The sequence below is a fragment of the Palaemon carinicauda genome, chromosome 20 (assembly GCF_036898095.1).
Source record: "Palaemon carinicauda isolate YSFRI2023 chromosome 20, ASM3689809v2, whole genome shotgun sequence".
In the NCBI taxonomy this organism is placed as follows: Eukaryota; Metazoa; Arthropoda; class Malacostraca; order Decapoda; family Palaemonidae; genus Palaemon; species Palaemon carinicauda.
In genome coordinates, this window is record NC_090744.1 from 78,468,634 (window position 1) to 78,481,133 (window position 12,500).

The 12,500-nt window shown below is 36.9% G+C and overlaps 1 protein-coding gene across 1 annotated transcript; it reads left to right on the forward strand.

Annotated features, from left to right (window-relative positions):
- The first annotated feature begins 8,558 nt into the window (after positions 1 to 8,558).
- Positions 8,559 to 12,147, forward strand: LOC137659909 (protein FAM200C-like). Its single transcript, XM_068394679.1, has 3 exons — positions 8,559 to 8,894; positions 9,489 to 9,605; positions 10,444 to 12,147. Exons 1-3 carry the CDS (start codon positions 8,559 to 8,561, stop codon positions 12,145 to 12,147), a joined length of 2,157 nt encoding a protein of 718 aa, XP_068250780.1.
- The last annotated feature ends 353 nt before the right edge of the window (positions 12,148 to 12,500 follow it).

Consider the following 12,500-nt stretch of genomic DNA (forward strand, 5'->3'; position numbering starts at 1 on the left):
TAACAACCATCTCTGCACATTGGTGATTCTTGGAGCAATCACCTCCACATTGCATTTTTTTTTCTTTTTTCTTTTTACCCACTGTTACATCCTACTCTTGTTACTATGCCACTCACTGATCTTAAGTCTGTGACCCAAGTTGCATTGTTGAAACTGCTGCCCTTCACCATCAAAGAACCGTTCGCTTGGTTCCAGCGCGCTGAAGTTCAGTTTAAGACAAAGGGCGTGACTCACTCAAACAGCAAAGCAGACTAAGTCCTTGTGGCAGTTCCTGAAGACACTTTCCACTGAAATGTCAGACGGGATTTGTGACTATGTGGCCACCCTCATTGCATGAGATACCCTCAAAAATTACCTCCTGGAGCAGTACTCATCCTTGCCAGCCGCTCGCAACAGGCATTGGTGGACCAAAAGGCCTCGCTCGCCCTCAGGAAAATGAACAGTATCGCTCGCTAGCAACTTGCTTCAACCGGCTCTCCTTTGAAAATGAATCTACTTCGTGTCCTTTTGGTACAATGCCTACCCGAGCCTGTCCCCACCACAATCCTCAATGTCGATATCTTGCCCATGAAGGACCTGATGATCAAAGTCGACGCTGTTTAGGGCATTCACTTCACCACCTTCAAGATCTCCATCAACGCCTTCACTCCTGATGAAGAGGACAATTACTCAACGCTGACTGCAGCTCATATTTCAGAGTGGTGACAAATCCCCACCCCCCCACCCACATATGCCCCCTTTTGCTCACTTCCCAACCAACGACATCTCCAGCCACTAACTGACACCTATCAGCAGCAGTTCTGTTACTACCACTCCAGATTCTGGGCTGCTACAAAGCAAAGTGCAAATCATTGGCAGTTGCCAAAAATCATCTAAGCAGGAAATCACTTGTGGCAGTGGCCTCCCCTGTCGCTAATCTTTTCTTTTTTTCATGATGCAGGTACATGTGTGCGGTTATTGGTAGACACTAGTGCTAGCTGTTCCCTTCTACCAAAGTCCCTTTACAAGACATTACATGGTTATTCTAAGGCAGCTGTTGTCCGCCTGGTAGCTGATAACAGATCTGAGATCCCCACCCATAGGTACAGGATACTCCCATTATCGTTTGGGAGATCAAGATACCAACAGAAATTCCTTGTTACGAACGTAACGTTGATGCTACTTGGTGCAGGTTTCCTCGCACATTTCCATCTCCTGGTTGATTTGGGGATTCGGTAATTAGTCAACACATACTCATCGACACCTCTTCAACTCGCCCCTCCAACTGGCATTCCCCATCACCGACCAAAGGAAGCCTATGCCTACCTCCTCATATTATACCCAAAGGCCTTCGATGCTGAATTTCGCCAAATGCCCATGGCTTACACTATGCATGGTTTTTATCACCATATCAAGGCGATCTTTAGAATCAGGTGTCACCCCCAGATCGTTTGGCTGCCGCTAAACAAATGTTCGCTGAAATAAAAGAAATGAACTTTTGACAAAAGCCCACAAGCCCATGGTCATTGCCTTTACACCTGGTCCTGAAGAAGGATGGCTCCCTACGTCCTTGTGGGGATTACAGGTTTCCAAACATGTAAACAGAATTGGAGGACTATTACCTCCCAAACATCTCCGACATTACCTCCTATATGCACAATACAATACTTTTCTCCACACTTGGCCTCTTAAAGGGGTATTATCAGGTTCCCATGAAACCAGAACACATCCCAATGACTGTCATCCCCAACCCCTTCTATACATACACCTCCAATTACTCCTATTTTAGCTTTCGTAACGCTGGGGACAGTTTTTAAAACCTCAGGGATGGCACTTAAGGGACCTCCCATTCTACATGTGTTACATGGATGACATACTTGTGTTCTATGCTTCTTCAAATGAATATATCTATTACTTATGCATCAATCTCGACCACCTACAAATGAACGGCCTTGTAGTCTGGACTGACAAGGGTAATTGTGGGGCCAACAAAGTATCATTTTTAGTGAACAGCATTACTCCTTAAGGAAGGGCTCACATGCCTAAGATAACTCTTAAAAATAAAATATAATTATTATAATTCACTGTGAGCCATAAATAAATAAAGCCTCGGCCATATTTTCTTAGATTGATAAAATTAATTACACCAGCCGGCACAGGTGTCAACCAGACTAGCACAATTTAATAAAGTCCCCTCCAGCATTGTGTGAGGTCACATAGAAACAACTGGACTACACCATCCGCTTTGTTTGCAATTCATTAACCACGTGAAAATGGATTCAGACAGCAAACACAGCGTAGATTTTAGCGATTCTTTTATATATTTGGATAATGTAAACTAAGATGTAGCATATATCAAGGATCAGTCATCAGCAATTCTGAAAACAGCAGTTTAAACCATATGAAAAAAAGTAACAAGGAAAACAGTAGTGAAATTTAAATTTTTATGTTAAGAAATAAGAGACATAGAGAAGAAATATGTCTTCATGAAAATAAGACAAATCAGTTTCAGCTTTGAGGTGAGGTAGCTAAAAGTAGAATACGCTAAGTGACTCTGGACAAAAGTCTCATATATGGGAAAGAATAATACCCAGTAAATTCAACTATAAGAAATCTTTTAGGTCGTAGATTGGCAAGAGCACCAGTAGCCCGTTGAGATACAGATTCTCATCTGTCCTCATACACATGACAACACTTAGATAACTAAACAATTCTTCTTCGCCTATTCCTATTGCTCTTTAATTGTTCAGTTGCTACTTTCTCTTGGTAAGAGTAGAAGAGACTCTTTAATTATGGTCAGCAGCTCTTTTAGGAGAAGGACACTCCAAAATCAAACCATTGTTATTTTATTCTCGGGTAACCCCATAGCCTCAGTACCATGGTCTTCCACTGTCTTGGGTTAGAGTTCTCATACTTGAGAGTACACTCAGGTACTCTTATCTATCTAATTTCTCTTCCGCTTGTTTTGTTAGTTGTTATAGTTACATATGAAAGATTTATGTTAAAGATGTTACTGCTCTTGAAATATTTTATTTTTCCCTGTTTCCTTTCCTCACTGGGCTACTTTCCCTGTTGAGGGCACTGGCCTTATAGCATCATTCTTTTCCTACTAGGGTTGTAGCTTAGCAAGTAATAATAATAATAATAATAATAATAATAATAATAATAATAATAATAATAATAATAATAATAATAATAATAATAAGTAGAATATCACGTAGTAAATATTTGTATACATAATCTGCATTAAGTAATATAAGCACATGGAATATTGTGGACTACAAAGCAGTGTTTGATTTTAGGTATTTAATCTAAAATTTTTGTATTATCCAAATAAAATAATAATTCAAAGATAATTAGATAAAATTGATGAAAGGAAGGAAAATAAATTGAAGTGATAACATGTTAAAGATTTAACGTAGTAAGAGAGAGAGAGAGAGAGAGAGAGAGAGAGAGAGAGAGAGAGAGAGAGAGAGAGAGAGAGAGAGAGAGAGAGAGAGAGAGTGTGTGTGTGTTACACATTTTTATTCTTATTTCATTCACTTGAACGTCTATTTCTCTTCTGGGGTGTAGTTTTCCGGTCTCTATTTACAAAACATACATTAAGGCCTCATTTGAAATAATTATTATTCAAGCTATGTATTTAAACCAGAGGCATTAATATTTTATGTATATATATATATATATATATATATATATATATATATATATATATATATATATATATATATATATATACATATATATATATATATATATATATATATATATATATATATATATATATATATATATATATATATATATATATATATATATATATATATATATATATATATATGCTTGAAGATAGAGTATATAATATTTAAAAAATTCTCTATTGATAATATATAAAATGTCCCCAAAAGAATGTTTTCGTAGATTACGTTTCCCATAAAATTCACATCTTAGCAAATCATGTATAAAGATATCTATAAAACTTTTAATACCTATTCTAAAGAAAATATATTCTTTATATTTACACACTACTACTTTAGTTTCGAAGGTCACTATGTATCTTGAGCATCAACTTGAAAACACTGGTTCATAAAAATGTATGGATCTTTGAATCTAATGGCTTTAGATAAGCGTGCGAAAGACGTAAGAACTAGGAATGTATATTCCGAGAACCTGGAATAAAAATGCTTATTCCAAGCTTGAATTCGCAAAACTAGCTTACAAAAAGGTAACAGGTCTATATACAATTAGAGATATTATCATAATTTTTATAATCAATATTATGGATAATTTTGTTATTATTATTATTAATATTATTATTATTATTATTATTATTATTATTATTATTATTATTATTATTATTATTACATATCAACATAATTTTGCTTTTGTTTACGTCAACCTTGTTACTGCATTTTTGTTTTATGTAAAATTAGCATAAGGTTTAGTTTATAAGGTTTCAGTTGTAAATTATTTTCTTTTTAGTTTTGAAATGCTGTTTCAACCTCCTCCACGCTCGCTTAAATATTTTTATGTGTCTATTTTAACGCTTGCTTCTTTTCTGTATTTTTCAAGGCCTTGGTGAGAAGAGACACCTGTGTTTACTTGCAAGGAACTCGATTGCTTGAAGACAGTTCGAGCATCCCACTCCCCTGATCTACTGGAGCCGCTGGCTTACGTGTGCGTTTTAGAGGATTGCAACGCCAACGTTTGACGGCTTTAAGCAGGTGCATTTCGGCCACCTTCAGTGATTTTTGATTCCTGTGTGTTCTCTTCTGCGTTCCTTGGTACCAAAGGAATCCCGGCATCAAGCTGGACGCAGGAGGAACAACGCCGTCAACGCGTTTGGAGCTCGTGATGACAAGTAAGGAGGTAGTAGTTGGGTAGGAAATAATTTTTACCTTTTTTGGATTGGGGACCAAAGCTCCATTTCCCTCCCTTTGATGAGGAGCCCTGCAAAGCTGCACTCATTACGGTAACTGAGTCATGATGTCGTTATTGGAGTCGCTACCTTGGTTGGAGCAGGGGGTGGTTTCAACCAGCCCCAAAGAGTGTGAGTATATATATATATATATATATATATATATATATATATATATATATATATATATATATATACTGTATATATATATATATATATATATATATATATATATATATATATATATATATATATATATATATATATATATATATATATATATATATATATATATATATATATATATATATATATATATATACATATATATATATATATATATATATATATATATATATATATATATATATATATATATATATATATATATATATATATATATATATATATATATATATATATATATATATATATATATATATATATATATATATATATATATATATATATATATATATATATATATATATATATATATATATATATATATATATATATATATATATATATATATATATATATATATATATATATATATGTATATGTATATACATATATATATATATATATATATATATATATATATATATATATATATATATATATATATGTATGTATATATTTGGGGGGTGCTTTTTTATTTAATTATTTTACTCTCGTTGAGAGTGTGGTGTTTCACGTTGACAATTTTATTATTATTAAACTCTGTCTCAGTGTGTGTAAATTCTTAATTGTTAATTCTAATTGTTAGGTGGTCACAAGGCTGACTGTTCTAAATTATGTTGTTAATGAATATACTTCAGTTTTCCCAAGTGTTTCAGTTTCAACTGACCAATTTGCGGTTGCATATTTTTATAAACACTGATCTCTCTTACCGTGCAATAAGAACATGCACTATGGCCTGACAAGGGTCGTAATATACTTGGCGACCATGATAGGATAGAGAGCTCAGGTTATTCTGTATTCTAGTGTAGCGGGACTCGGGTGGACTATTCAATATTTATTTTTTGGTTTTAGTGTTGCCTTTTTCCCTTGAATTTTCTTTTTTTTACGAAATGGACGAATTTGTTCTTGACCCACCTGAATTTTTAGGGTCAGTTGATGGCATTAAGTATTTGCCCTTTCTAGGTAAGACATAATTAGTTGAATGTGCATAGTGTTTGGGTGTTACATGGAGGACGATGGACACCAGAGCAAAGATATTGGTAGCAGTTAAGAATAAAATAAAACAGCAGTTAGCTAAAGCTGAACATTCAGTGAGTGAGAGTGAGGTAATTTGTGATGGTGAGAAGAGTTTGAGTGAGGGTTTAGAAAAGGAGAAAGTAAATATGAGGGCTGGTTTAACTCTGTTTGAGGATCCTCCTGACGTACGTACTATTTACGAGGCTCCAGAAATATTTCCCAAGGGTCCGGGTAATATGTCCTATAATCCGTTCTTGGCCGACCCGTGATTCTGTACCCTTCAAAATCTCTGGCCACTGTTAATGCGTTGGGTGACTCCAAGGAGGAGAAGGAATACAACCTTATTTGTAAACGCATAGAGTTGCGAAAAATGGAGTTTGATGAAAACGAGCGGATAAGGTGTCATGAGTGGGAGATGGCAGAATTATATATAGAGATGGTTAGTTTACAGGGGGCAAATTTGATAAGTTCCCCTAAAGATACCTTCCAAGATAAGTTTAACATAGGTGCCTGTGTTTGACGAAAAGAATGTCCCTTAGTTCTTCAAGCATTTGAGCGTGTGGCCTCCCGATTGTCTTGGCCCGCAGAAATAAGGTGTGTAGTAATAGAGGGTAGGCTAGTGGGCAAGGCAATCCGGGTGTATAATGTAGGTCGGGATTATTAGAAGGTTAAAGCCTTAATTTTAAAGTCTTATGACTTGGTCCCTGAGGCCTACCGCCTCCGAGTTTGCAACTATACGAAACACCCTGTGCAGTCTTTCGTGGAGTTTGCGCGCTGCAAGGAGGAACAGTTCAACGACTGGCTGATAAGTCGTCAGAAAGTCACTTTTGCTGGGTTACATTAACTTTAGCTCCTTGAGGAGTTTAAGAAGGCCTGTAGCAGGGAGTTGAGTGTTCACCTGGAGGAGGTAAAAAGTGTATATTTGAGTAATGCCGCTCAGTTAGCGGATGAATTTGTATTGACTCACCGTACAGATAGCGGTAGTTTTACTTATAAGACTTTATATAATCGAATATCTTGCTCCCTTAATGGTGGTGGTAGAGGGGAAACCTCCTTATCGACTCTCCATATCCCTAAGAATGGTAATATCAATTCTAATTCTTTTTCAGGTGATAGGGATGTGGGTAGAGTGCAAGGAGGTCCTCCTCCTCCTAATGTTTTTGCTAATAGAGACTTACCAGGTGTGGGGAAATAACAGGTATATATGAAAATAGAAGCTAAGGCTGTAAAGGAAGCTGCTTTTGGTGCAACAAGACCGGGCATTTCCTTAACCAGTGTAATGCTCGTAGGATGTACCTACATCACAATAATCAGAATCCTGTAGCCTTGGTGAATGATAAGTCAGAGGTTAGAAGCAGTAGTCCTGTAGACAGACTTGTAGTAGATAGGATTAGTTTAGGAAAGAGTAGTAAGCCTAATGCTCCTAATCCCCAATAGTGACTCAAGTATGACAAATATGTGTGGCCTGGAAAGTTGATTTTTAACTCTCATATTGTAGAGGAGAAGTTTTTTAAGGACACTGGTTCTGCCCGGTCATTAGTTATGAAGAGGGCTCTGGATGGTTTTGAGAAATATACTGGAAATTATGTATTCTGCGGAGGTTTCCCGGAATCAGTTGTGTCCGCTCCTTTGGTTAATGTCCGCATAACATTTCCAAGATATGATCGAGTCACTAAGTTGGCTGTGGTGGATAGTGTACCTATCCCGGGTATTGATGGTATCCTGGGAAATGGTATGCTAGATAGTGAAGGATGGGAGCTGTTCCCTATATTATCAGTAAATACTAATCACGGGGCTTTAATGAATCGGTCCGCAGCAAGAGCTGCTAATTTACTTGATGTGGAGAGCAATGATAACTTAATGTTAAGTAGGGCTCAGTTCGCTGTTTTCAGTCCTAGGCCAGTAGAGAGTAGTTGTAGTGATATAGTTAATATGAAACCTGATTGAGACAAAGCTGCTTTTAATAAAGCTCAAAATCATGAAATTAATTTTGATTTTGGCTATATTGAGGATCTGACTAAGCCTAGGTTTGGAGTTGTAAAGGGCTTGTTATATAGGTTTAGTACTCCCACATCTGATAACTTGAATAAAACTGGTCGGGTGGAACAGATTGTGGTACCTTCTCAATATAGAAATTCTTTATTGGAGTTAGCTCGTACTAATTTTTTTCAGGTCTTTGGGTGTGATATAAACTTTTCATAGGCTGGTTAGGTTTTTTTGGTAGCCTGGAATTAAATTGAGTTTGAAGCAATTTATCTGAGAGTGTGAGACTTGTCAGGTTATGGGTAAACCAAATCAGGGGGTCCCTAAAGTCCCGTTGCATCCCATACCTACTATAGGTGATCCATTTTCTGAGTTAGTAAATGATGTGATAGGTCACTTACTCAAAACAAAAACAGGTTACATATATCTACATAACATCATAGATAGAGCCTCTCGTTTTCCTGAAGCTATAACTATGAGGCGTATTACTTCCAAAGTTGTCTTCGAAAGATCAATAGATTTCTTTTCCCTGTATGGTCTCCCTCGTGTAATTCAGACCGTCAGCGTGACAAATTTCACAAGTAAGGTATTTAGGAGTAAGTGTGCTGAACTGGACATTCAGTACGTTACCAGCGTACATTATCACCCGCAGAGTCCAGGGTTAGTGGAAATGTTCTACCAAACCCTCAAGTCAGTCCTGAAGAAACATTGTTATGATTATGATAGTGACTCTAACAAAGCCCTCCCTTTTGCCCACTTTGCTATCAGGAATCACTCTAACTCTTCAGCTGGTGTAGATTTTTTCAAGTTGGTATTTGGGTAAAAGGTTGGTGGACTATTGGAAATTGTTTTTGAAATTTTCAAATCTAGCCGGAAGGAGGAAATAAATGATAAAAGGTTTGTTGAAGACTTGAAGGGAAGAATGGTGAGTGCCTGGAAGTTTTCCAGGGAAAATTTGGAGCGGTCCAAATCAGTAATGAAGAGCAACTTTGACAAAGAGGTAATGGTATGTTTATTTGAACCTAAGGAGTTGGTTTTTGTTCTGAGCATGGACCCGGATAGGTTTCTCGAACCAAGATATAAGGACCCTTAGAAAGTTTTGAGGAACTATCAGAGGTTAACTATGAAATTAAGGCTCCCGGTTCCAGCCATAAATGTAGAATATTTAATGTTAATCGTTTGAAACCTTATATTGGTAAGCAAGGTGATCCAGTAGCGATAGTGTCCGAGCCTGTGTCTGTGGTATTGGATGTGCCTCCCGAGGACTCTGACGAGTTAGGGTTTCAGTTTCCTTCGAATGCTTTGGGTGAAAATATACAAAATTTGGAGATGTTAAAAAGTAATTTAGATCATTTAGATGTTAAAAAACAGGAGGATGTGCTCAATTTAATTTATTCCTTTTCAGATGTTTTACATGATGCTCCAGGTAGGACAAATATTTTTAAGTCATAATGTTGATGTTGGTAATACTTTCCCTGTGAAGCAGAGTCCTTACTGGTTGAAGCCAGTAAAATGGGATTTGGTCAGTATGGAGATAGAGTTTATGTTGAAACATAACTTTATAAAACCATCTATAAGTCCCTGAAGTTCTCCTATTGCATTAGTGAAGAAAGCAGACGCTAAGTTCAGCATGTGTGTGGACTACCATAAAGTGAACAGCTATACGAAAAATTATTCTTTTTCTCCCCCTCCTATTGATGATTATCTGGATCGGATTGGCTCTGTGAAATTTATTACTAATTTCGATCTTCTAAACCAGTGGTCGGGGAACAGGGGTAAATTACCCCAAACGGGGTAAAATTAGAAATTTTGGGGGGTAATGAACGTGCTACGGATGTGGATGTGCTAAGTGAGGGAAACTAATATGAAAGTTGGAGAAAAGAATACATCGAGGATCCCACGATCTTTAAAACTATGGAAACGGAGAAATATCTGCATTGAAACTGCTTCATCAGTATTGAAACTGTTTTTAACCCTCAGTGAGATCGCTTTTGTGTTGTTGTCTTGGTGGTGGCATTTGTTTTTTGACTTATCAGTCTTCATTTAGCCCCTCGTCATGGACCTGGTGGATTTTTTACCTGGGGTGTTACGGGTGGAACTACCACGATCATAGGTAAGGGAGGCCTGGATAAAGAGGAGAAAAAAAGGAGTGAAAGGTGGTGGTTGTGGTGGTGGCAGCTTGGATTGTGTTTGAGTGACGTCATGGAGTGGCTGGCTGGTCGATTATGCTTGAATTTAACTAGCAGTTCACGTTGGTGGAGGAAGTCTGTTGACTGACAGTGATTATAGTTAACGTTTAGTGTGGTGAATAAGTTGATGTTGCATCATATGTGTAATTGCTGATTTTTTTTCATTTTCAGATGGCATCAGCAAGGAAAAGGACATATCAGGCAGAGTTCCTTAATTATGGCTTCACAGAAATAGAGGACAAAGGACAAATGAAGCCTCAATGTGTAGTTTGTATGAAAGTACTGACTGCCGAGTCTTTCGAAAAGAATCAACTGAAGAAACACTTGGACAAGGTTCATTCACATCTGTCTTCCAAACCACGGGAATACTTTGAGAATCTGGAAAAAACAGTGAAAAGACAGAGACTGGAAAGTAACAAGAGTGCAATGTTTGACCAACGTTCAGCTGCAATAGCTAGTTTTGAAGTGGCATGGTTTGCTGCTCGAAACAAGAAAACGCATACTATTGGTGAAGACTTAATCAAGCCTGCGGCTGTAAAAATGGCAGAAATAATGTGTGGGCAGAAAGTAGCTAAACAACTGAATACAGTACCTTTGTCTGCTAGAGTTATTAAAGAAAGAATTTCCATCTTAGCAGAAAATGTGAGGGAACAAATGATTTCTTCAGTAAAAAAAGTAGAGTTTGCCATTCAACTTGATGAGACTACAGATGTAAGTAGCAATTCACAATTGATGGTATACATTCGATATAGGGGCTCTGATGAAATCGAAGAAGAAATGTTGTGTTCTCTTGAAATGAGAACTCATGGTTTTGATGTGTTCAATAAGGTTGATGCATGCTTCAAAAAACCAAGTGTTGATCTGAAGTGGGAAGATTGTATTGCAGTATCAGTTGATGGAACTCCTGCCATGCTTGGTCCCATCAATGGTTTTGTGGCTTTGGCCAAACAACAGAATCCAGATATTCTAGTTATCCATTGTATGATAGATCGCCAGGTATTAGTTGTGAAGAATTTGGAACCAGAAGTGGAAGCTGTGTTAAATGATGTGGTTAAGATTGTCAATGTTGTAAAAGGGCATGAACTAAACACGAGGATGTTTCGTGATTTATGTGAGGATGGAGAGGCTGAATATTCAACCCTTCTTTTCCATACGGAAGTGAGGTGGCTTTCACGAGGAAATGTCCTAAATAGAGTGTGGGCTCTTAAAACAGAACTCAAAATGTTTCTGACTGATAAAAAACACACACTTGCAGAAAAGTTCAGAAAAACAACCTGGCTAGCTCTTCTTGCATACTTAGCTGACATTTTTGGACATGTAAACGAACTGAACAAGGAATTGCAAGGAAAGAAAGTCAATCTCCTGTTAGCAAGGGAAAAAAATTCAGCATTTGTATCAAAGCTTAAGTATTGGAACCAGAAATTAAATGCCAACAAGACTGCTGTCTTTCCAAAACTAGGAGAGTTTTTGGAAGACTGTCAAGACTGCAGGCTTAGTGACATAAAGGAGTCAGTCACAAGGCCCCTGACCAAATTTAGAAATAGGTTCTGTGACTATTCTCCAGAACTTGATTCACATACTGTCAGCTGGGTTGTAAATCCCTTCAAAAGTGAGCTGGCTGATTTGCCTGAACAGCCTGAAGGATTGGCAGAAGAGCCTATTGAACTTCGTTCCAGCAATGAAACAAAAATGGAATTTGAGAGCAAGGATGATCTCTCAAGTTTTTGGATGTCAAAAACTGCAAAGGCTTATAAAACTGCACTTATGGAAGCAACTAAAATGCTACTACCTTTCGCAACAACCTCCCTTTGCGAACAAGGTTTTTCTACCCTTTTTAAATCTAAAAACAAAATACAGAAACCGGTTGAATCCTGAAGACAGCATCCTAGTAGCAGTAACTTGAAAAATCCCTGATTTCGAAGTTGTTGTATCCAAGATGAAACAGTATCATTTTTCTAAAGCCTGAGGTAGCTGATATGAAAATATTAAAGATTTCAATCTGTCGTTAAAATATTAAAGTTTTCGATATTTTCTTGATTATTTTTCTTTGTGTGCCATTCTTATGCCAGAAAGAATAACATTGATTTTCTTTGTGTGCCATTCTTATGCCAGAAAGGATAACATTTTTTCCCCATAATAGTGGATGCAATAAAATTTCAATTTGAATTTGAAATACATGATGGTCAGTAGTTTTGCTTGTGTGCCATGTAATGCTAGAAAAAGTGTTT

What these genes read in the sequence shown, in the direction of transcription:
- LOC137659909 (XM_068394679.1), top strand. Translation starts at nt 8,559, where the DNA reads ATGAGGCGTATTACTTCCAAAGTTGTCTTCGAAAGATCAATAGATTTC. An exon ending in GTGTAGATTTTTTCAAGTTG is followed by an intron (nt 8,895 to 9,488) that starts GTATTTGGGTAA and finishes ATTCCTTTTCAG; the next exon opens with ATGTTTTACATGATGCTCCA. An exon ending in AGCCAGTAAAATGGGATTTG is followed by an intron (nt 9,606 to 10,443) that starts GTCAGTATGGAG and finishes TTTCATTTTCAG; the next exon opens with ATGGCATCAGCAAGGAAAAG.